We start from the raw sequence: 25,184 nt of genomic DNA, 5'->3' as shown, positions 1-25,184 counted from the left end.
TGTGTGTGTGTGTGTGTGTCCGTGCAGCCTGCCTGTGTCCGTCCAGCCTGCGTCCCGTCCAGCCTGCGTCCCGTCCAGCCTGCGTCCCGTCCCGGCCCGGCCCGGCCCGTCCCGTCCTGTCCCGAGCCGAGCCTCCGTCCTTCAGCTCTTCGTCGGCGGCCATTCTAGGATTCAAAAGCCGCGCCTCCGTCGGTGATAGGCGGAACACTCAATTTCCCACTGACTGCTGTTCCGCCTATCGGATGTCCGTGATAGGCGGAACACTGAATTTCCCAGCAGCCTGTGTTCCGCCTATCACGGGCATCGTCTCATCCTCGTTCGTAGTACGAGGATGAGACGATGCCCGTGATAGGCGGAACACAGGCTGCTGGGAAATTCAGTGTTCCGCCTATCACAGGCGAAGGCGGAGCCGGAGGCGCGGCTTTTGAATTCTAGAATGGCCGCTGTCTGTCTGCTCGACACGCTGATCGAGCGGGCAGACAGCGATGACTCGAGTATAAGCCGAGGGGGGCACTTTCAGCCTCAAAAAAGAGGCTGAAAATCTCGGCTTATACTCGAGTATATACGGTAACTGGCATTTGTACAATCAGCTGTGATTGGAGATCCCTCCCCTGTCACCTTTTTTTCTTGGTGTCTGGAAATCTTGTCAGAAGTGACCCATGCTGATAGCAGAGAGAAATCACACTTATTGCTCTGCATTGAGACAAGTATACTCACAGAGTGATAAGCTTTGTTCATATTTCATGTCTGAGATTTACAACTACTTCAAGGACTCCAAATACATTTTCTGTTAAACTTCTTGTGTTATATTGCTCAGATTTTTTTTTTCCTGATTCAGTACATTGTGTTAATAAATTATGTTTTTTTTTACAGAAAAGTTGCTACTTTCCATGCTTTTTTGCTTTATTATTATGAATACAGCTTAGTGTGGGTGGTTGTTCAGTTGTAGATAAAGCACTGCTTTTTACTAAATTGTTCTTGTTTTTTTCTGATTCAAATGCAAAACGTATTCACTGTTCCACTGCCTTAGTCACTAAATCAGTATTTTGTTTAGTCATTGAACTAGATATTTGTTTTTAGAGACTCAGTAGTGAGCATTTTATTAGTTGCCCTCTGTTCTGTAGAAATCCATTCCCTAGCAAAACAAGGACATTAGCCTTTACCCTTTTTTTAGGAAGAAGCCCATTGTGCAGCAGCAAGGATTGTTTCGGTAACCCCGCTAACAGTCATTATAATTGATACTAAACCTTTAGTTTTGTAAATGTTTTCAGCAGTTGATTTATTCACTTACTGTGCATGCAACTTTATCTGTTAATCCCTCTCTGTGTTCCTATTTTAACTGGTGCTTTATCTACTGCCCGGGTTTCCTGTTTCAGGGTGCCTCATTTCTCCTGTAGCATCCCATGGGACCTGCCTTGTATGTAGGGACTAGGTTGTTCCCCTCTACACTGTGTGCATCAATAGTAGCATACAACGCTGTAGCCTAGGATGGACAGGCAGTGCCCTGCTCCTCCCTCCTCTCCCTTCCCTTCTCTAAGCTAACAGATTGGCTTTAGGCTGCACTGTCCACTACTATCTCTTTCCTCTGAAGACTGGAAGTTCAAGGAAGCAGCCATGAGAGCCAGAGTCAGCATCAATAAAAGTATTAGGCCCCTTTCACACATGCGGATGGTATGTCCGTATTTCATCCATTCGTTTGCGGATGAAATACGGGCCATACATTCATCCCTATGGGATAGCGGGTGTCTGTGGATGAGCATCCGCAGACACCCGCTATTGTCCGCCTCCGCAAATGTCCGATTCTGCAGACGGAGGAAAATCCTATTTTTCTATCCGTCTGCAGAGCGGATCGGACGAACACGGACACACGGTCCGTGCTCGTCCGATCCCCATAGAGGAGAGCGGAGAGCTGACAGGGCGGTCCCTGCACAGTGTTCGGAGACCGCCCTGTCCGCAGCCGGCTCAGCGGGGACAACGGAGCGATCCCCGCTGAGCGAGCGGATCATCACGGGGCGGATCTTTACTGATCCGCCCCGTGTGAAAGAGGCCTTAAACTGCAAGAGCTGGGGTGAAAATGTTACCAAATGTTTACTGGGGAATGTTTATTTTATTGTGCTAGGCTAAAAAAACACTAAGGGATTATTACTACTTTAGGGCTAATTTACATAAGCTGATTATTATTTTTTTTTTAAGAAACGTTATTGATATGTCACATAAACATTTCATTAAGTACAATTGGCTGCAGTGCATGGAAGCAGATTAGTAAAAGGGAGAGGCAACACCTCTCCAGGTGAAATAATCCTCCCTCTAATGACTAGTTGCTGGTCCAGTCCACAGTCTGAGCATAGTATCCAATGTGAAAGAGATGATGACCGCACTCCAGATTGTAGCAGATTAAACACTTCAGCCCCGAGTCTCGTTTTGAGATATGGTGTTTACAAGTTAAAAACATTTTTTTTTTTGCTAGAAAATTACTTAGAACCTCCAAACATTATATATTTTTTTTCTAACACCCTAGAGAATAAAATGGCGATTGTTGCAATACTTTCTGTTAAATCATATTTGCGCAGCGGTTTTACAAGCGCACTTTTTTTTGGAAAAAATACACTACAAATAGCCAATTTTCTTTTATATTGTGAAAGATAATGTTACATCGAGTAAATTGATACCCAACATGTCACAATTCAAAAATGCAACCGCTCGTTGAATGGCCACAAACTTTTACCCTTAAAAATCTCCATAGGCGATGTTTAAAAAATTCTACAGGTTGCATGTTTTGAGTTACAGAGGAGGGCTAGAATTATTTGTCTCGCTCTAATGATTGTGGCGATACCTTACATGTGCGATCACCATTTTCATATGCAGGCGCTGCTCATGTACGTGTTCGCTTCTGCACGCGAGCTTGGTGGGACAGAGTGCATTTTATTTTATTTTTTTGCTATTTATTTTACCTTTTCTTTTTTATTTTACACTTTTCTTTAAAAAAAAAAAAATGGTGTCACTTTTATTCCTATTACAAGGAATGTAAACATCCCTTGTAATAGAAAAAAAAAACATGACAGGGCCTCTTAAATGTGAGATCTGGGGCCACAAAATCCTCAGATCTCATATTTACACTAAAATGAAAGGAAAAAAAAATTATGTCATTCAAAAAAAAAAGTTGCTTCTGCACTGCAATGGTATGGTGACAGATGGAGGCCATCTTCCCCTCACTCATCTCCATACCTAACAGAGAGAAGGACGTGATCGTCTCCGCTGCTGCCACTGAGACCACTTTTATCTGAAAGCGGACCGCCCGCTGAAGAAGAGGATTATGGTATCTAGCTGCTGCCACAACGACGATATCCCTCTTCAAAGTACCAACGTATAATGATGACGGGTGGTCCGAAAGTGGTTAAAAACATTATTTCATAAAATGCAATATTAAGATATCACGATACAGACAGACAGCAGCCAGGGTTGACAAGTTTCATGAAAAACTTTGCTTAGTCATATAAAAAAGGAAACCACTGCCCCCACCTATAACCCCAGCAAGCAGCATTGGAAGGCAACATCTTCGCTTAAAGTGAAACAATAAAAGTGTAATATTCCTTTCAATTTCAATTTCATACCTGGGGGTGTGTATGTTATACCTGTAAAAGGGCGCATGTTTCCCATTCTTAGAACTGTCCCTGCACAAAGTGTCATTTCTGCAGGAAAAAAGTCATTTAAAATCACTCGCGGCTATAATGAATTGTCGGCTCCCCATAATACAGAGAACAGTCATTGAAAGTCATTGATAAAAAAAAATGCGTGGGGTTCCCCCAAATTCAATAACCAGGCCCTTCAGGTCTGGTATGGATATTAAGGGGAACCCCGCATCAAATAAAGAAAATGATGTGGGGTTCCCCCCAAATATCCATACCAGACCTTTTAGTTCTGGTATGGATTTTAAGGGAACTCCACGACAAATTTTAAAAAGAAATGGCATGGAGTTCCCTCAAAAATCCATACCAGACTCTTTATCTGAGCATGCAACCTGGCAGGCCGCAGGAAAAGAGGGGGGATTAGAGAGCGCCCCCCCTTCTGAACCGTACCAGGCCACATGCCCTCAACATTGGGAGGATGCTTTGGGGGTCTGTGACCCCTCAAAGCACCATGTCCCCATGTTGATGGGGACAAGGGCCCCATCCCCCACAACCCTGGCTGGTGGTTGCGGGGGTCTGCGGGTGGGAGGCTTATCAGAATCTGGAAGCCCCCTTTAGCAAGGGGACCCCCTGACCCCGCCCCCCCGTTTGAAATGGTAATGGGAACATTGTACCCCTACCATTTCACAAAGAAAGTGTAAAAGTGTCCCCCTCAATCCATACCAGGTCTTTTGGATCTGGTATAGATTTTAAGGGGAACCCCATGCCAAAATAAAAAAAAAACACGGTGTAGGGTCCCCCCAAAATCCATATCAGATCCTTATCAGGTCAGGAAAGGTCATAGTACCCCTACCCATTCACCAAAAAAGCGTCAAAAATAAATAAAAACACACACACAGTTTTTGACAATTTCTTATGAAAAATAAAAAAACAATGTCCCCGATGTAGATTAATCATCAATCATGATCCCACTGCCACTGCCACCACCAGGCTCAAAAAAAAAAAAAAAGCTCAGTTTCTTTTCTTTTTTTTGCTTGCGGCGGTTTTGTGATTCATGATGGATCTACATCAAGGGACATTTTTTTTTTAAATGAAGAATTGTCAAAAGCTGTCTGTTTTTATTTCTTTTTGACACTTTTTTGGTGATTGGGTAGGGGTACTATGCACCTCATACTCATTTACATGGGGGGGTGACAGGATCTGGGGGCCACTTGTTAAAGGGGGCTTCGAGATTCTGATAATCTCCCTGCCCAAAGACCCCCACAACCACAGCCCAGGGTTTTTGGGGAAGAGGCCCTTGTCCCCATCAACATGGGGACTAAGAATGTGCTTTGGGGTGGGGGGTGGCCATGGTATGGTTCAGGAGGGGTTTTTTTTTCATTCAGCTGTCACTTGGGAAGTTTACTGACAGCTGATGACTCATCCGTTGTTACAGATACAGCGGTTGGATTCCCGGCCAGCTCCTTAATAGCAAGCTATTCACTATACCTTTATTGGGAAGAGACTTGTCTAATCAAGGCTCAGAAGGCACCGTGCAGAGCATAATGCATTGTGGGGGTCTCAGAGGGCGAACATTCCACGGAGCACCCCACAAATTCAGGTGTTCGCCGAACGGGTGAACAGGCAATGTTTGACCGAAGTTTTGCTTGAACTGTTTGCCCAACTCTAAAAGTGGGAAACATGTTGTAGCTTTTTCATTTTTATAGATTCCAGGTACCTTTTTTTGTGTTATTTAGAAATCTCCTGTTTTATAGCTGTCAAAAGACATTTAAGATTTGTCTTCAACATTGACTTACTTTTTGCTAGACTTATGTAATTTAAAGTAAAATATTAATTGTGATCCCCTTTCAGGGCATTGATAAAAACTATAAAAGAAAGAAGAATGACCTTGTGGTTTAACCACTTGTGGCCCGCCATATAGCAAAATGATGTTGACAAAGTGGTTGCGATATCCTGACCAGACAGCATATGACGTTGCCAGGATATCAAGCCATTGCATGCCCCTGTTGTTGTGTTGTGTCAGTCGGGCACACCGCAACTCTGATCTAGGTAAAGAGTATATGACAGAGGTTCTTTACCACATGATCAGCCGTGTCCAATCACGGCTGATCACGATGTAAACAGGAAGAGCCAGTGATCGGTTTTTCCTCACTCACGTATGACATACACGAGTAGAGGAGAGCTGATCGGCTGCTCTCCTGACAGAAGGGGTCTTTGCTGATTGTTTATCAGCGCAGCCCTCTTCGGATGCCTGCCCAGGACCACCAGGATGCCTCCAGGACCACCAGGGATGGCCATCACACTGGACCACCAGGTATGCCACCCTAGACCACCAGGGAAATGCCAATCATGCCCAGGCAGCTGACGATCAGTACCCAGGCAGCTGACAATTAGCGCCATTGAAAAATGCCTGGCAGTGCCAGTGATGCCTATCAGTGAAATCCTGTGCTGTACCAGTTTCAGCCATCAGTGCCTATCAAGGCCCATCAGTTCTGCCTTTCAGTGCCACCTATCAGTGCCCAGCAGTTCCATCTATCAGTGCCATCCATAAGTACCCATCAGTGCAGCCTTTCAGTGGCCGTGAGTGTCGTCTATCAGTGCCCATCAGTGCCCACCAGTACCACCTATGAGTGCCTATCAGTGCCGCCTATCAATGTCCATCGGTGCTGCATATCAGTGCCACCTATCAGTGTCCATCAGTGAAACCTATAAGTACCCATCAGTGCCATCTCATTGGTACCATCTCATTGGTGCCACCTCATCGGTGCCTCCTTATCAGTGCTCATCAGTGCAGCTTATTAGTGCCCATCAGTGAAGGAGAAAACGTACTTATTTTCAAAATGTTATAACCAAAAACAAAGAAATGTTTTTTTTTTAAATAAAAACCGCAGAAGTGATCAAATACCACCAAAAGAATTCTCTATTTGTGGGAACAAAATTATAAAAATTTTGTTTGGGTACAGCGTAGCATGACTGCACAATTGTCATTTAAAAAGTGACAGCACTGAAAGGTGAAAATTGGCCTGGGCAGGAAGATGCGAAAGTGCCTTGTATTGAAGTGATCAAAAAAAAAAAAAACTGGAGCAAATAAGGATAGGCATTAGCAGCAATTAGTTTGGTGCTTGCTGTTATTCTCTAAAATGCTTTTTTAAGAGTTAAAACAGATTGGTTGCTGTAGTAGACTACAATACCTTGAAAGTCTTTGCTCCAAGTCTGCCTCTCTGAAACTTGTCAGGCTGACCATCTGTCTGCAGTATCCTTGAATTATAAATAGACTCTTCACATTCGCACTGCAAGCAATAGTTGATATTTTCTGTTATCTCCAATGATTTAATAAACACACAAATACTCTTTAAAGTGTGTTTTGTCTTATTTTTCTATAGGTGGTAACTTTCGATACCTTGCTTTTCTTGTTTTGACTCATTATCATTGTTTGTGGCCTATTCACACTGCAAACTAAACCAATCCATGTACATTCTGTGCTCCCTCTGCTACTCTTTTCTCCTCTGCCTTATTGAACAGCTGCTCACTAGGCACCCAATAAAATTGTCCATTTATATTTTCTTTCTTTTGCTCTCTGTTGAACTATTCCCTTGTATAGAATTCTTACCATTGCTGAAACTGTCAATTTTTCCAGCAATCGATACCTTTCTGTACAACTTTCCCTGTATATACTTTCTGTATTTCATTGGAATGATAAACAGCATTCTCCGAGGAAAGAGAAGAAAACATCTACTCTACGGGTTTTGCATACTTAGTCTGAATAAATATCCTACTGTTTTTTTTTTGTTTTTTTAGGTAATAGGCATGTAACACAATGAAAACCATATATATATATATATATATATATATATATATATATATATATATACACACACACATACATATACATATATGATACTTGATGTCTAAGTAGATAAAATCACTAATAATACGTTTTTTTATGGTCAAGTTTGTTGTTTGTTCCAGAAGCTGTATCATTTATGTTGAGTAGCTTACAAAAGAACACCACCTAGATTGATACGTGCGTATATCTCTGTGCATGGGAGATTGTTTTCACATGTCATCATGCCTTTGGCATAGGTTTTGGCAACAAGTGGGCTATTTAAGTCTGGCCAAGAGTTAGTACTTAGATGTCCTCAGCTATATTATTTTGACCTGGCCTGTGCCCTTCTTGTTACTGACCCCACTTGTTGTACATAAACTACTTTTGATTCTGTAACTATGTCTGTTTCACTGATGTAAACCTTCAATGGTTATCAACTGTCTGCTCAATCTGTCCTCAATCTGTTGCCTGATCTCCTCCAATGCTGTCTACTTTGCCACCAACGCTGCAGATATTAAATCTGTCAGCTGATTTTTTAGCTCCGGTATGCACAGCAGATTCATGCAAACTTTAGGACCTTGTACCACTTACTTTGCCCATGATACATGTCACCTTACCAAGGGCGTTTTGACTGGAGAAGCAAAAGAGGCCACCTTTTAAACTCCATTAGGTACACAATAAATATTCTCCGTCAGCTTATATGTTACAACCATCCTTCTCTTTTTTTTGTTTATTTCTTTTGTGTCTAAAAACACTGTAGCCTTCCAAGTTTATTATCCAATAATGACTTCATCAGCTCTGTAGGATGCACTGGAAAGGAAGAAACACCACCCACAATAACCTGGCCTGAAAGATGAATCAACAAGATGGCTTCATCCCGACTCCACCCCGGCCATGCCCCTGATGCATTTTACCATGGTCATGAGGCTTAATCATGGAGGGTCTCCAGAACTGGCCTGAAAGATGAATCAATGAGATGGCTTCAACCTGACTCCACCCCGACCATGCCCCTGATGCATTTTACCATGGTCATGCGGCTAAATCATGGAGGGTCTCCAGAACTGGCCTGAAAGATGAATCAAGCAGATGGCTTCAACCTGACTCCACCCCGACCATGCCCCTGATGCATTTTACCATGGTCATGAGGCTTAATCATGGAGGGTCTCCAGAACTGGCCTGAAAGATGAATCAACCAGATGGCTTCAACCTGACATTTCCCCCGACCATGCCCCTGATGCATTATACCATGGTCATGAGGCTTAATCATGGAGGGTCGCAAGGAACTGGCCTGAAAGATGAATCAACCAGATGGTTTCAACTTGACTCCACCCCGACCATGCCCCTGATGCATTTTACCATGGTCATGAGGCTTAATCATGGAGGGTCTCCAGAACTGGCCTGAAAGATGAATCAACAAGATGGCTTCAACCTGATTCCACCCCGACCATGCCCCTGATGCATTTTACCATGGTCATGAGGCTTAATCATGGAGGGTCTCCAGAAATGGACACAGTATTCTAAACGAGGTTCAATTAAAGATCTATAAAAAGGTACCAGGCCCTCCTTCACACTGCTGGTCTATCTAGTGAAACATCCTAAAATTATATTCAATTTCCCCACTGCAAGGCTTTCTCAGTTCTGGCCAATGCTATACCTCACACATTGTATTCTTTTTATAAATGCATCATTTTGCATTTACAGTAGAAAGATTTAACTGCAGTTTCCACTGCTGTATTCTATCTTCCAGCAATGTCAAATCATATTCTATGTTATGACATTGCTGTGTGCACATGTGTTGAGAAGGAACTTTCTGGCAGGAGGAGATGGCAGAGTGAGCAGAACTGATTGGGGTGCTGCTACTCCTTCAATGGCCTGTCAGCATTCTGCAGATGGGGTTGTGACAGCACTAGATTTCTGAGCTCTGGCAAAAGGAAGCAGTATCACCTTCATGGCTTTATTGTCTGGCAGAGGCCAGTCCATTAGCAGGTAAAACATTTTAATACATATGTATTTTAACTGTGTATTCAGATGTTTGACTGTAGTTCAAAACTCAAGGTTTAACATGAAATTCAGGTTTAACACAAGACTGTAAGCTTTGATAATTTTACTGCCCCAGATCATGTACCTGCAGAGATGGCAGTTCCTGCACGCCTGTCTTCATATGTTCCATTATATTGTACTGAATCTCAGAAAAACTCTATATTTAGCAGCTCTTACAGTCATTTTTTAATGTCACGGTACACTGTCATAGCTATAAATCAGAGTTCAGCATGCCTCTAATATTCATAGCTCATTATTACTTTATCACACCTTCAAACAAATGTATAGCAGACTATTGAAACACCAATACTTTCAGGACTGTAGGGCATTCTTTGGTTATTACAGGATTTATTCACCTACTGTATGTGATTTTCCAGGGAAAATAAATCTTCCTATCGAGTGTGAATATTGTATGGTATAAAATACTTACAGTGATTCTTGTGGGAACATCCTGAAACTAAATAAAAGCCTTGTTGTATAATTAAAACAGCTGAAATATTTTTGAAGGTGTTAACTTGATAAATATTCTTGGTTCTGCATGATTCAACAATCAGTTATTATTTATGAATTTATGATTCTTCTACAAACCCTTTTTTTTTTAATCCAATGTTATAATTTTTTTTAAATCATAGTAAAATATGAGTAAAGATGGTGTGAAGACTAACAAGAAAAAAAATTGTAGCTCATTTAAAACGCTGATCATACCCTATGTAGCAATCAAGGCCATAGCTAGTCCTTTGTGGCTCCTATAACCATCACTATGGACCCAAGAATAAAAGAAACGTGAAAAGCAGAGATGTCTATATCTGGATACATGATGAGTTACTTGGGCAGCAAACGCATTTACCAAATAATCATGAGAATAATAAATATATATATTTTATCCCATCATTTGTGTCAGATTACTGTGAACGCTACAGCTAGGAGGGACTGTAAATAATGGTCTTAGATTCTTTAGAACAGAAAAAAATACTGTCGTCTAAGTTGACTTAGTCTGGAAGCTTTATATCACATTACCCTACAGAGCTATTAGTATTTAAGGCTCGGCTTTTTTTTTTAATGTTGTAGTTTACATGGGATTTTGCTTCATTCTGATTGTCACATAATAAAAAGTACATTTCCAGTGTAATTATGGATATGACCGAAGACTTTTATTGGCAGCAGTTCACTGTCATTGAATCTAATTCATTCTTGCATACATAAATATTTGGCTGTGTGACATGGTCATTTTCCCCCTGTAAGCATTTAGCAATGATTTTTGACCTGAAATTTTGTTTATTGCTGTATTTATCACTACTATGATCTTATTGTCAAGTTGTGTATATTGACCACGTAAAGTAGCACATGCGATGACAGTAATCATTTTCAACTGAACTGAGTGGAAATGTCTACAGCAAACAACCCACCAGCTAAGGGTTGTTAAAAGGCACAGGGTAGAAAAAACTTTTCTGATTGCAACTTTTTTTCCCAAGATAATTGGCACTGGCAAAGTTTGCTAGAGCCCTCATCTTCTCACCACTAAATTGACAGTGGGATTGGTAGTTTATGGAGTTTATTGTCATCAGGTAGCTTTAATCCTAAGATCGTGGGGCTGATTTACTAGAACTGGAGAGTGCAAAATCTGGTGCAGTAGTGTATAGAAACCAATCAGCTTCCAGGTTTTATTTTGTCAAAGCTTAATTGAACAAGCTGAAGTTAGAAGCTGCTTGGTTACCATGCACAGCTGCACTAGATTTTCGACTCTCCAGTTTTAGTAATATTTAATCAGTGAATGAATCAATAGGACAACAATGTTTTTCCTATGAATAAATCATTGTCACGTGACAAAACACGTCAAAGGGAGGGGGTCACATGACATTGTTGCGGCCGTTTTTGTGTCTTTTGGCCAGCTCTAGAATTCATCTAAGGATGCTCATTCTTAAGGAGACCACAATCGCCACAAATGTTGCTGCATGTGAACTATCTGGTGCACTGGATGTTAGAAGTGCACTATATTTTATCATTTTTAATAAACTGTGTTACCTGCACCATGATAGTCTCCCCATTTTTTTCATGTATTTATGGTTCTTGGAGTGTAGCCATAAGCGATAATAAACATTATACCAGTGGGTCTGAAGATACCTGTGGACTAAAGTTGGAGTAAATACCCTTGTATGAGTTCCACCTATAGTAAGCCTATAATAAGGCTTACCTAAAGCTACAGTATATATCTCCTAAACGTGCACTGTTTAGGAGATATTTACTTTAGATGCAGCCAATGACGTCACCGCCTTATGCGCTCTGAAGCTCCTTCAGAGCCATGCAGTAAACAGTGACTCCCTCGCACATGCACGGGAGTGACATAATTGCCAGCTTGGCCATTCATATCGCCGAAGCCGGCAAACCCAAAAGGAAGACCCAGTGAAGAAGCACCTTCAGAGGTGACAGGGCTTCATTTTTAGGTAAGTCTGTCATAATGTGCTAGAATGCATCACATACTAACACATTATGACTTAAACTGCCCACTCACTTTTTTTTTTCTGTGGTTTACCACTTTAATACCCAGTTACTGGCACAAGCGCCTAAGTTTGAGGGTAAGGGGCCATAGTTTGAGGTGGTGATACACTCTGGTGTAAGACATCGTTAGGTGTACTTTCTTCATGCAAGACCATTTTTTGAGAACCCAAGCACAAGGCACACTTATTGGGAGATTTTACACACTTTTTTTGTTTATATAAATATTTGTAATACATATGCTAATGGACTATTTGAACTTTATAGCTTGTTTAAGCCATATGTATGTTTTACATTGTTTTATTAATTTATTAGAGCATTTTGATTTTCAGTTTCACATACTTTAGTTGTTATAGATTTGTTGTGGTTGTGCTGCACTTTATTTGATTCTAAAGCCTCATACACACGATAGGACTTTGTACAAACTTTCCCTTGGATTTTTGTACAAAGGGCGTCGGCCCTGAACTTGTATTGCATACACACGGCAGGACTTTTTCAGCCAACTTTCACAAAATCACGTGGTTTTTCTGCTCTTTACCGCCACCTTTGGTCAACTTCTGTAATGTTGTCTGATCTTTTGCATTGGTTCTGAGCATGCCTGTTTGTACTTTGTACAAAAGTCCTATGGTTTTCTGTACACACGATCAGACTTTGCTCCATCAGACTTTTGTTGCCAGAAAGTTTGTCCTTTCGCACAGCCAACAAAAGTCCGATGAAAACCAAAAAAGTTTGTCCGATGGAGCGTACACACGGTCGGATGTTGCTCCAAAACAGCTAATTTGCATGTTTGTTGTCAAAAAGTCTGATCGTGTGTATGGGCCTTAAAGGCACTTAAGCACTTACCCCGACTTGTTCAAGCCCCGACTTGTTCATGCCTCCGACTTAGTTGGGGTAGGTGGAACACTTTGCTGGGGGTGGGTCAGCCCGACACTTGACCTTTGACCTCTGGGGACCCGCCTCCTGACCTTTGACCTTTGGGGGAGGTCCCTATTCTAATCCCTGAGTCCTAACCTTGTTCTTCCAGGGGAAACCCTAACCCTAACCCTAACCCTAACCCTAACCCTAACCCCCTAACCCTAACCCTAACCCCCTAACCCTAACTTTTTCGGTTTTCATCAGACTTTTGTTGGCTGTGTGCGAACGGACAAACTTTCTGGCAACAAAAGTCTGATGGAGAAAAGTCTGATTGTGTGTACAGAAAACCATAGGACTTTGTACAAAGAACAAACACACATGCTCAGAACCAATGCAAAAGATCAGACAACAATACAGAAGTTGACCAAAGGTGGCGGTAAAGAGCAGAAAAAACACGTGATTTGGTGAAAGTTGGCTGAAAAAGTCCTGCTGTGTGTATACAATACAAGGTCTCGGCCGACGCCCTTTGTACAAAAATCCAAGGGAAAGTTTGTACAAAGTCCGATGGTGTGTATGAAGGCCCATTCACACGATCTGACTTTTGACAACAAACTTGCAAATTAGCTGTTTTGGAGCAACATCCGACCGTGTGTACGCTCCATCGGACAAACTTTTTCGGTTTTCATCAGACTTTAGTTGGCTGTGCGAACGGACAAACTTTCTGGCAACAAAAGTCCAATGGAGCAAAGTCTGATCGTGTGTACAGAAAACCATAGGACTTTTGTACAAAGTACAAACAGGCATGCTCAGAACCAATGCAAAAGATCAGACAACAATACAGAAGTTGACCAAAGGTGGCGGTAAAGAGCAGAAAAACCACGTGATTTGGTGAAAGTTGGCTGAAAAAGTCCTGCTGTGTGTATGCAATACAAGTTCAGGGCCGACGCCCTTTGTAAAAAAATCCAAGGGAATGTTTGTACAAAGTCCTATCGTGTGTATGAGGCTTTAGAACCAATGCGAAAGATTAGACAACAATACAGAAGTTGACCAAAGGTGGCAGGAAAGAGCAGAAAAAACACGTGATTTGGTGAAAGTTGGCTGAAAAAGTCCTGCTGTGTGTATGCAATACAAGTTCAGGGCCGACGCCCTTTGTAAAAAAATCCAAGGGAATGTTTGTACAAAGTCCTATCGTGTGTATGAGGCTTTAGAACCAATGCAAAAGATTAGACAACAATACAGAAGTTGACCAAAGGTGGCAGGAAAGAGCAGAAAAAACACGTGATTTGGTGAAAGTTGGCTGAAAAAGTCCTGCTGTGTGTATGCAATACAAATTCAGGGCCGACGCCCTTTGTACAAAAATCCAAGGGAAAGTTTGTACAAAGTCCTATCGTGTGTAAGAGGCTTTAGGCTTTAGAAAAAATGAAATTATTCGATTTTGTAACAAAGAATCTCATTCTTGCCATAAAGTAAAAAGAAAATCTGCTCCCAAACGCATTCAAGTCCCTGGCAATTAGAGATTGTAAAAATTTATTTTATTATTCCCATAGACCTTAATTGTTAGTCTTGCAGTGACATAAAAGAAACAAAAAGGCACAAACAAAACACTTAGGATGGATATGTAATGAGTAAATACGCCCCCCACATACAAATAATAAGACTTTTGTCTTCTTTTAGTAACACTGTCTATTTGTAATAGACATTGTAAAAGAAGTGATTAGTAAAAAAAAATTCAACATTTCCTAAATTTGTGGTCACTTGACCACATATGATAAACAAAACGTTCATACGTCAGTTCTTGTGAAATATGAGGTTTCATCAAGGAAACAAGTAGAAATGCGGTACCATTTTGCATGAATCAATTTCCTACTGAATCCATAATGCTGTCTTTGTGCATTATCTCTATATTATTGACTTTTCCTTTTTTACAGTAACTGAGAAAACTTTATTATTAGAAGCTGTTCAGGATGGAATAAACTGATGTGTTTTTTTTTTCTTGCGTAACAGGTGCTCTTAGTTATGCTGAACTTGGAACATACATAAAAAAATCTGGTGGTGATTACATATATATACTGGAGGCTTTTGGTCCCTTACCTGCATTTGTTAATGTCTGGGTGGAATTGCTAGTCATTCGGTAAGTAATGTATGAGTTATTTTTTAATTATCTTAAAGTGATTGTAAAGGTTGTTTTTTTTTTTTTTTTTTTTTTTAATAACACACATATCATGCTTACCTGCTCTGTGCAAGGGTTTTTGCACAGAGCAGCCCCTATCCTCCTCTTCTGGGGTCCCCCGGTGACGCTCCTGGTTTTCCTCCACATCGAGTGCCCCATGGAGAGCTGCACTCCATGGGAGGACTCGTGCGGGCGCACTCCCTAGTCCTGCTTCTGCGTCCATTGACACAGACAGCAGAACTCAGCCCCACCCCTGACTCCTGTGTCACTGGATTTGATTGACAGCAGCTGGAGCCAATGACTCCTGCTGCTATCAATCTATCCAATGAGACACACAGATCAAAGGATTGTTTTTTTCAGCTCTGAGCCCTGATTGGAAGCAAGGGACGCACTTCATTCACACAGTACATGGAGAACATGCAGAGCTAAGGATATGAATCACAGGCTGTGTCCTGAAGCTCTTTTCCCTGTCACCTTTTTATCTCTTGGTGTCAGGAAAACCTGTCAGAAGAGACTTATGCTGATAACAGACAAACAAGGCAATAGAAAGAAATTGCACTCTGTGCTTTGGATAGAGGCAAGTACACAGTATAGAAGGATTGCTTTGTTCATTTTTCATGTCTGAGGTTTACAACCACTCTAAAAACTTTTATGCATATACCTAATCATTAAAAAAAATACTACTACTTATTTTCTGAAAGAATGCTACCAAATCTTTTCCCAACTAATAACATTTTAACAACTTTTTTTTTTTTTTAAGTACAGGCATACCCCATTTTTAAGTATGCAATGGGGTTTATTTACTAAAGCTGGAAAGTGCAAAATCAGGCTCACTTCTGCTCAGGGACCACCCTGTCAGCTCTCCGCTTTCCTCTATGGGGGAATCGGATGAACACAGACTGTCTGTCCGTGTTCATCCGATCCGCTCTGCAGACGGATAGAAAAATAGGATTTTCCTCCGACTGCAGAATCGGACCATTACGGAGACGGACGATATGGGGTGTCTGCGGTTGTTCATCCGCAGACGCCTGCTATCCCATAGGAATGTATGTATGTCCGTATTTCATCCGCAAACGGATGAATGAAATACGGACATACGTTACACATGTGTAAAAGGGGCCTAACAAGGAATTTGTGTTTTGGTTTATTGGTCCATGCTATTGGAAGGTTTTTTTTTTTTTTTTTAATATCTATTCAATAAGGGCTAAAAATACCCGTTGATCATTTCAGAAATCATGTGAGCTTATAAATCCCTGTTTGTTCTGTCTCTTATGGCTCTTATCAGTTAGCATTTTATGAAGATGATAAGAGGTAGAGGTGTTCTGTAGTCCTAAAACAATTGTCCCAAGCTGATAACACTGCTCTTCAATACATACAGTACAGTGAACTGTCTAGGTACAGGGTTTCCATGCCTTTTATTCAGTACGTAATTATACTCCTGTGTTTTCATAAGGAGCAGAGCACATCCCTGCACGGAACTAGCCCAAAAGCCAACATTTATTATATTACAGCTTACCAATTTTTAGAGCAGGCAAGTCTGTTTTTCAAAAAGCCCAAGCTCTCCAGCAGAATGTATCAATTTACATGTATGAGACAAACCACTTAACGCTGGCAGGAGTGGTTAAAATGATCAGCTTTTATTTATTTATCCCAAAAGGAGGCAAACTGTTTGCTGTAACTGATTATAAAGTGTGAGCTGGAGTTTGGCTTCAGTTGGTTAGTGTATCTAAATCTGCTAATACACTACCCCCAGGCTGACATTGCTGCTGTCTGCTGTGCCTCTAGAGCTCATTCATCCAAAGTTGGAGCAGAAATATAATAATCGATATATTAAGGGCAGGTATGCCTGAAGGGAGCCCTCTCTGCCTTAAAGAGGAAGTAAACCCTGATGAGTTTACTTCCTCTTTCATTCCCTGCAAAGGCAAAGCATAATGGACTACTATGCATCGCATAGTAGCCCATTATGTGTCACTTACCTGACACAGGAGCCAGCAAAGTCGCCGCTGTCCCCTGTAGTCCGCCGCATCCATCTTGTTGGTGGGGTCTCGCAGCTCCGCCGCTGTCATTCGGCGAAGCCGCAATGACGTCACTCCCGCGCATGCGCACGGGAGTCGACACGCGCGGCAGCTCAATTCTTGGAAATGCCGCGCTCAGTGCGCCTGCACGCCGCTGTCTACAGCGCATGAGCCGTAGACAGCGGTGCCTGTTTTCGGGCAAATATCTCCTAAACCATATAGGTTTAGGAGATATTGCTTGGACCTACAGGTAAGCCTTAATCTAGGCTTACCTGTAGGTCAAAGTGGTTTGTAAGGGTTTACAACCACTTTAAAGGTACAATAACACACTGGACACCCAGCGATAGCACAATGGCAGCAAAGGTATCCAGTGCGCCCTTGCATCAATTCACCATACAAACAAATGCTAACCACCCAACCTATAACTGCCCTTTACATCAAGGGGCACATCGAAGGGCAACGCATGTCAAAAAACCAACAAAAATTCCCACCTCACTTACCAGTCAGCCTGAAACAAACCAAATCAACTCTAAAACTGTAGAGTTAGGACTGCAGTACACAGAGGTGTCATGACTTGGCCACTGCAGCTTATGCATGTATTTGCAAATGTGTGCAAATTAAAAACCCCATGTTTTTAATGTGAACTTTTAGACAAGGTCAATTCAGTTTGTTGCAGGCTGGCTGGTAAGTGAGCTGGGAATTTTTGACATGCATTGTGCAATTTCTCCGCTATCTTTTGTAATGCATTATTAGACATTTCTTACTACATGTCTTATATTGTTAGTTTTGACAATCAAAAGCCATGAAGATATACAATATCTGAATTTTCAGCTTGAAATAATTATATCTATTTAGACTGTTTTCAGTTACCTTTAAGTAGCAGGCATCTGAGGTGTTACAGGCTATAGTCTTGTATATTCTAGATACAACAACATACATATAGCAGTTTACTAATAAGACAACATTTCTTGTTTGCTCACACAATCTGCTCATTAATGTAACACTATCAGAAGCTTTCCTAACAGGCTTTAGCACTTTATACGTGCCTTTGAATTTTCCAGAGGTGGTGATTCTAAGATAGGGATGAGGTGGGGGCCGGAACAAGGGGAGGAGGTACCAAAATTAGGCTTTAGCACTTTATACATGCCTTTGAATTTTCCAGAGGTGGTGATCGTAAGATAGGGATGAGGTGGGGGCCGGAACAAGGGGAGGAGGTACCAAAATTAAGCTGTGGTTTAATAGGAGCATGCCATTTACAAATATGCTACTAACAGTGTTGTGGTCAGATAACGACAGGCCTGCAGGAGATTACAATATTCAATAATGCATATGTAGCGCCGGGTCCTGAAGAGCATGCATTATGTGTTTTTGAAATTTAATGTTACACCTGGACCGCAGTTTGGTTTGGGTTTAATTACTCCAAATTTTGACCTCAGCATCAGTCTGACTAGACTACAGGGTGTTCTGCCTGGCCATGGGGGGTGCTGCCACTTCTGGCAGGCATGGTAACACAGTCTGGTTGGGTGCTTTAAGATTACTTTCTCTCGGAGCCAGCCCAGTGGGAGTGTCAATAACGAGGTAAGGAGGCCGAGATGCTGAGAGGGCTCCCCTTGCGGCCGAGTGCAGTACAACCCTGAAGATGACACAGGGATGCAGTGCCCACAGTAGCACAGGTTGCCGGGTAGCAGCAGTAGATGGAAAAGCTGAGAAGACCAGTCTCTGGAGGCAACTGTGCAAGGAAGTCCAAAGGCAGGGTCAAGGCCAGGCCGAAGGTCAAACACGGGAGACCAATCCGGAGGTCAGAGCAATGGGTGCTGAGCTGGGGACCGGGAAGCAGAAGCCAAGCCAAGCAGAGGTCGGGTGCCGGGAGCAGACAAGGAATGTCGGGTACAAGCCAGAGGTCGGAGCCAGGAGAGTAGCAGAAGCAGGTCAAACAAGCCGGGTCGGTAATAGGAGATCAAACAGCAGGGATAACAGGCACAGGTACACAGGAGAAGCTGACGATAATCCAGCGATGCGGCACTGTCAGGTGAACGTTTAAATAGGCACGGTGCTTGGGTTACGTCGTGAGCGCGCCATCGCGTTCGTACGCCTACGACGTGTAACGTTATGCGTTCGTCCTGCCCCGCGTACTCGCACTCGATCGGACGCAACATCAGGCGTTCGTCTGGGAACCACATTGCGCCTCCGTGAGCGCTGACGCGCGTTAACACGATCGTACCTCGCAAGGTTACGCCTATTTCCCTGACAGTGCCTCCCCCCAAGGGGCAGCCTCCGGATGCCTAAACGAGCCCATTTTTCGGGATGAAGACTACGAAACCTGTGTATGAGCCTAGGTGCATGTACAAAACTTGCAGGTTCCCAAGAATTCTCTTCAGCAGAGTACCCCTTCCATTTAATTAGAAATTGGATTGTCCTACCTCTCCGACGACAGTCAAGGATAGACTCGACCTCGAATTCAGTTTCGTCACCAACCTGAACCGGAGGCGGGGGCACCTCTTCTCTTCCTGAAAAAGGACTGAAGATGACACGTTTGAGAAGAGAGACATGAAACACAGGATGGATTCTGAAAGATTTAGGCAAAGCAAGTTCAAATGCTACAGGGTTAATTTCACGTCTAATCTCAAAAGGGCCCAGGAATTTGGGTCCCAGCTTCCGAGATGGACATGACAATTTCAGATTCACTGCTGAGAGCCACACTTTGTCCCCTATTTTAAAAGCAGGGTTAATTCTCTTCCTCTTGTCATAATGTTTCTTGTACTCCTCCTGAGCCTTCTTCATAGTATCCTGGAGCAATTGATAGTTTGCTTGGATGAGGTTTACTCTGTCTTGAACTGCTGGGACCGTGGATTCAGGAATGGTATTGGGTAAGAATGAAGGATGGAAACCGTAATTTGCCCAAAAGGGTGATTGGTTGGTAGAGGCGTGCACTAAATTGTTATACGCGAATTCCGCACAAGGTAGCAAGGAAACCCAGTTATCCTGGGAAAAGGAACAGAAGCATCGTAGGTATTGTTCAAGCGTCTGGTTGGTTCTTTCCGTTTGTCCGTTACTCTGTGGATGATAGGCCGAGGATAGACATATTCTAATTGACAGCAACTTACAGAGCTCCTTCCAAAACCTGGAGGTAAACTGTACCCCTCTATCTGATACAATGCTGTCGGGCACACCATGTAATCGGACAATTTCCTTTATGAACATTTTTGCGGTATCCAAGGCGGAGGGGGTCCCTTTCATCGGCAAAAAGTGCGCCATCTTGGATAAACGGTCCACCACCACCAAGATGGTAGTGTACTCTTCAGAAGGAGGTAACTCCACAATGAAATCCAAAGAGATTTCCTTCCAAGGTTTTTCTGGGACTGGTAGCGGCCTTAGCAGGCCCCAGGGTCTAGCGTTAGACCCCTTGTTACGTTGGCAGGTTGTACAGGAGTCAACGTACTTCTTACAGTCAGATCTTAGGGTAGGCCACCATAAGGACCGCTGCACAAGATCAATCGTCTTCCGGACTCCGAAGTGGCCGGCTAGTTGATGGTCGTGGAAGGTCCTTAATACGAGTAACCTGGCTTGCTGAGGAACAAAAATTTTATTCTGATGCCATAGAAGCCCTTCTTGGCTTCTCAGGGAAGAAGCTTCTATTTCTGTACACTGGCTAGAGGCCTGCACTATTGAAGCTCTTAGATCCGGTTGAATTAATAGGAAATTCTGAGGAGACAAAATTGTACTGGGTGGAATTCTTTCTGGGGAATCTGGGAACATCCGGGACAAGGCATCTGCCTTGCCATTCTTTGATCCTGGACGATAGGTCACATGGAAATTGAACCTCGAGAAGAATAAAGCCCATCGGGCTTGTCGGGGTCTTAGACGTTTGGCCGTGCGGAGATATTCTAAGTTTTTGTGATCAGTGAAAACCAGAATGGGGTGAGCGGCACCTTCCAGGAGGTACCTCCACTCTTCGAGGGCGGTCTTAATCGCCAGAAGTTCCCGGTCACCTACATCGTAGTTCCTTTCTGGGGAGCTCATCTTCCGTGAGAAAAAGGCTACGGGGTGCAATAATGCCTTGGGACCTTGACGCTGAGATAGAATTGCCCCTGTGGCCACCTCTGAGGCATCAACCTCCAGCACGTAGGGTAAGGCGGGATCTGGATGCTGCAGAATTGGTGCGGTAGTGAAGAGGGTCTTGAGCTGGTCAAAGGCGGACTGTGCTGCTGAGGACCAGAGGAACTTGGTATGCGTGATGTGTGCTACGATGATGGAGAAGTTCCTTATGAATCTTCGGTAGAAGTTTGCGAACCCGATAAACCTCTGAACACCCTTCTTGTCAGAGGGAGCGGGCCAGTCCAGGATAGATTTCACTTTTTGGGGGTCCATGGCAATTCCACCTGTGGTGATGATGAGTCCCAGGAATTGAATGGATTCTTTTTCAAAGTCACACTTCTCGGCTTTAACGAATAGTCCATGGGTCCTAAGAATGCATAACACTTTCCTAACATGTATTCTGTGGAGTTCCAGAGTGGTCGAGAAGATAAGAATGTCGTCCAAATAAGCGACGACGAAGTGGTCTAAGTACTCCCGGAAGATGTCATTAATAAAGTGCTGTAAAGTTGCTGGGGCATTGCACAATCCGAAGGGCATGACTAAATATTCGAAATGCCCAAATCTTGTTCTGAATGCCGTCTTCCACTCGTCCCCCTCCCGGATATGGACAAGGTTGTAGGCTCCACGTAGATCAAGTTTGGTAAAAATGCGGGAAGTGTGGAACCTTTGGAAAAGTTCTGGGATGAGCGGAAGTGGGTAGCGGTTCTTAAGGGTGATGTTATTTAATTCCCTGTAGTCCACACATGGTCTTAAAGTCTTGTCTTTCTTTTCTACAAAGAAGATGCCTGCACCGGCAGGGGATGAAGAGGGACGGATGAATCCCTTTGCCAGATTCTCGTCTATATACTGTCTCAAGGCCCCAAGTTCAGTCTCAGAAAGAGGGAATATCCGGCCAAAGGGAATGGGAGCTCCTGGCAATAATTCGATGGGGCAGTCATAGGGACGATGAGGGGGTAAGATATCTGCCTTTTTCTTGTCGAACACATCTCTGAATTCCTGGTAAGCTGCTGGTATGTTAGGAGCTGGACTGGGTACGGGTTGAACGGTCAAACAGCTGGACAAGTCTCTAGATTCGGAATCCAGACAATATTGTTGGCAGTAGGCGGAAGTAAAGGTTATTTCTTTCTTGAACCAATCAATCCGAGGGTTGTGTGCCTGAAGCCACGGGATTCCTAGGATGACGGGAAACATGGGAGAACACAGGACATCAAATTTAAGAAACTCCCGATGACCTGAATCTGTAGTCGTTAGAATGGGTCTTGTTTCCCTGGTGACATGGCCAGAGCTAGGTAGGGAGCCATCGGCCAGACGGACAGTCAGTCTTTGTTTCTTTAGAAGAAGTGGGAGAGCAAGACTCTTAGCCAAGGTTAAATCCAAAAAACAGCTGCAGGCCCCAGAATCAAGTATTGCCTGTAAGTGGACTTCCTGACCTGCCACCATCAACGTGACAGGAAGGGCGATGTGGGCTGAAGCGGGCTTCGTTACTTGGAGGTGAAATGGAGTACAGGGGGTCGGTTTACTTGGTCTTGTGGGACAGTTGTTTATAAGATGTCCTGACTCCCCACAATAGAAGCAGAGGTGTGCCTGACGGCGGTGAAGCCTTTCCTCAGTGGTTAAGGAGGAACGGAACAGGCCATTCGGAACAGAGGTTGCCATCGGGCAGACCGGAGGTGGGGCCTGGATAGGATTAAGAGCCCGAGCGCGTTCAGACTGGCGCTCTCGTAGACGCCTGTCAAGCTGAATGGTAAGTCGGATAAGATCCTCAAGTGTTGGGGGAACCTCCAATCTGGCTAGCTCATCTTTGAGGACTTCGGACAACCCCATCCGGTATTGATATTTTAGGGCTGCCTCATTCCAGCCAGCATCTGTAGACCAAGTACAGAACTCTACTGTATAGTCCTCTGCAGGCCGCTCACCCTGGCGGAGGGAGTACAAGGTTGCTTCGGCTGTAGCTGTCCGAAAGGGATCATCATATAAGCGAGCCATAGCTTGAAAAAACTGATCCAAAGTATTAATGAAAGAGCTGCGTTGCTCTAGTAGGCCGTGGGCCCATGTCTGGGGATCATCCCTTAGTAGAGAGATGGTAAAACCCACTTTGGTTACTTCAGAAGAAAAAGTCTGAGGCTGCAGGGAGAAGTATAAATAGCATGAGTTCCTGAAGGATCTAAATTTTCTTCGGTTCCCATGGAAATACTCTGGTACAGGGACTCGTGGCTCTGGAGGGGTTGTGACTATAGTGGTAGAACCTTGGCCGGAAGGGATGGGCGACTCAGAAGAGTGCTGCAGACGTTCCTCCAGCCGGAGATACTTCTCTTGGAGTCCCTTAATCGCTGGGGTAAGGGCCATAACTTCCTGTAGAATGGCCTCTATCGGGGAGTTACCTCTGTCGGCCTCTGACATTTGGCTGGATTATACTGTCAATAACGAGGTAAGGAGGCCGAGATGCTGAGAGGGCTCCCCTTGCGGCCGAGTGCAGTACAACCCTGAAGATGACACAGGGATGCAGTGCCCACAGTAGCACAGGTTGCCGGGTAGCAGCAGTAGATGGAAAAGCTGAGAAGACCAGTCTCTGGAGGCAACTGTGCAAGGAAGTCCAAAGGCAGGGTCAAGGCCAGGCCGAAGGTCAAACACGGGAGATCAATCCGGAGGTCAGAGCAATGGGTCCTGAGCTGGGGACCGGGAAGCAGAAGCCAAGCCAAGCCGAGGTCGGGTGCCGGGAGCAGACAAGGAATGTCGGGTACAAGCCAGAGGTCGGAGCCAGGAGAGTAGCAGAAGCAGGTCAAACAAGCCGGGTCGGTAATAGGAGATCAAACAGCAGGGATAACAGGCACATGTACACAGGAGAAGCTGACGATAATGCAGCGATGCGGCACTGTCAGGTGAACGTTTAAATAGGCACGGTGCTTGGGTTACGTCGTGAGCGCGCCATCGCGTTCGTACGCCTACGACGTGTAACGTTATGCGTTCGTCCTGCCCCGCGTAATTGCACTCGATCGGACGCAACATCAGGCGTTCGTCTGGGAACCACATTGCGCCTCCGTGAGCGCTGATGCGCGTTAACGCGATCGTACCTCGCAAGGTTACGCCTATTTCCCTGACAGGGAGTGTTACTCTTGCTGTGGAGAGAGGGTACTTAAGATGCAGATGTCACATGTTTCGGGGTTCCGGTCCAGAAGTATGTTCTGATTACATGGTCCTGGTCCTCCTGACCAGCCCCCAGGACACCTGTGGCCAGGGGTGCGGATCCACCCGACTTTATGTCTCGGGGCTGGCTAGCCCGAGGCAAGAAAACTAAAGGAAGGATTAAAGGAAGGTGGTCCAGTGCTATCAAGTTGTGGAGAGGCCCAGCAACTTCGAAGTTATCCAGGGGAGGACTCTTCGTGAGACGGCCACGCAAGGGTTGGCTTCTCAAAAAGAGCCTGGTAAAGCTGAAGGACCTAAGCGAATCCAATCTCGTGCGGTATCGCCAGACCAGCTGCAAGATACTGATACCACATGAGTGTTCTACAAGTATTCACGTTTCTTTGTTCATGTACTATAACGAAGCCTGTGACAGAGACTTATTCCTACACGCGTTCTATCATAAAGTCTGTGGCAGAGACTTGTTCCTGACTCAAGCACCCTGTTGACTATCCAATTAGAGTGAAGATCGAGCTGTGAATGGTTATTCTCTGGATTTATTCAAAGTAAGAGTTCTTTCATACCGTTTTTGACACTAAGAGTACCTGGACATTCCACCTAAACCCTCTAATCCTATACTGAGAGACTATTGTTTAACTACGTTCTTTGGAGATAAAAATCCCTTTAAGCGTCTACCACGGGAAACCCCTAGACACATACAAGGTGCAGAAGGTAACAGTAAGCCCAATAAAACCAGCCACTCCTTCAGGAGTCAGTGCTACACATAGCTCCCAACTGTTCCTGATTTTGAGGGACTTTCCCTGATTTGGAACAGAGTCCCTCTGTCCCTCTTTCCTCCTCACGTGTCCCTCATTTTGGCCTGATCCATAAAGTTGTATATAAAATGCACTATTTATCATTCAAAAAGTGTTTCCCAGAGCTAA

The 25,184-nt window shown here is 43.9% G+C and overlaps 1 protein-coding gene across 1 annotated transcript in view; it reads left to right on the top strand.

Moving 5' to 3' along the window:
* SLC7A11 (solute carrier family 7 member 11) overlaps positions 1-25,184 on the top strand; it is a 430,028-nt gene that overhangs the window by 49,945 nt on the left and 354,899 nt on the right. Inside the window, exon 2 of the mRNA XM_077476913.1 lies at positions 14,845-14,971. Coding sequence (XP_077333039.1) covers positions 14,845-14,971 — 127 coding nt within the window. The remainder of the gene's footprint in view (positions 1-14,844; positions 14,972-25,184) is intronic.

Source organism: Lithobates pipiens, unplaced genomic scaffold (assembly GCF_037356315.1).
Source record: "Lithobates pipiens isolate NorthernLeopardFrog02 unplaced genomic scaffold, aLitPip1_a1.2 Scaffold_13, whole genome shotgun sequence".
NCBI lineage: Eukaryota > Metazoa > Chordata > Amphibia > Anura > Ranidae > Lithobates > Lithobates pipiens.
The sequence above is the reverse complement of the archived record's forward strand: the minus strand, read 5'-3'. Positions and strand labels throughout refer to the sequence as shown.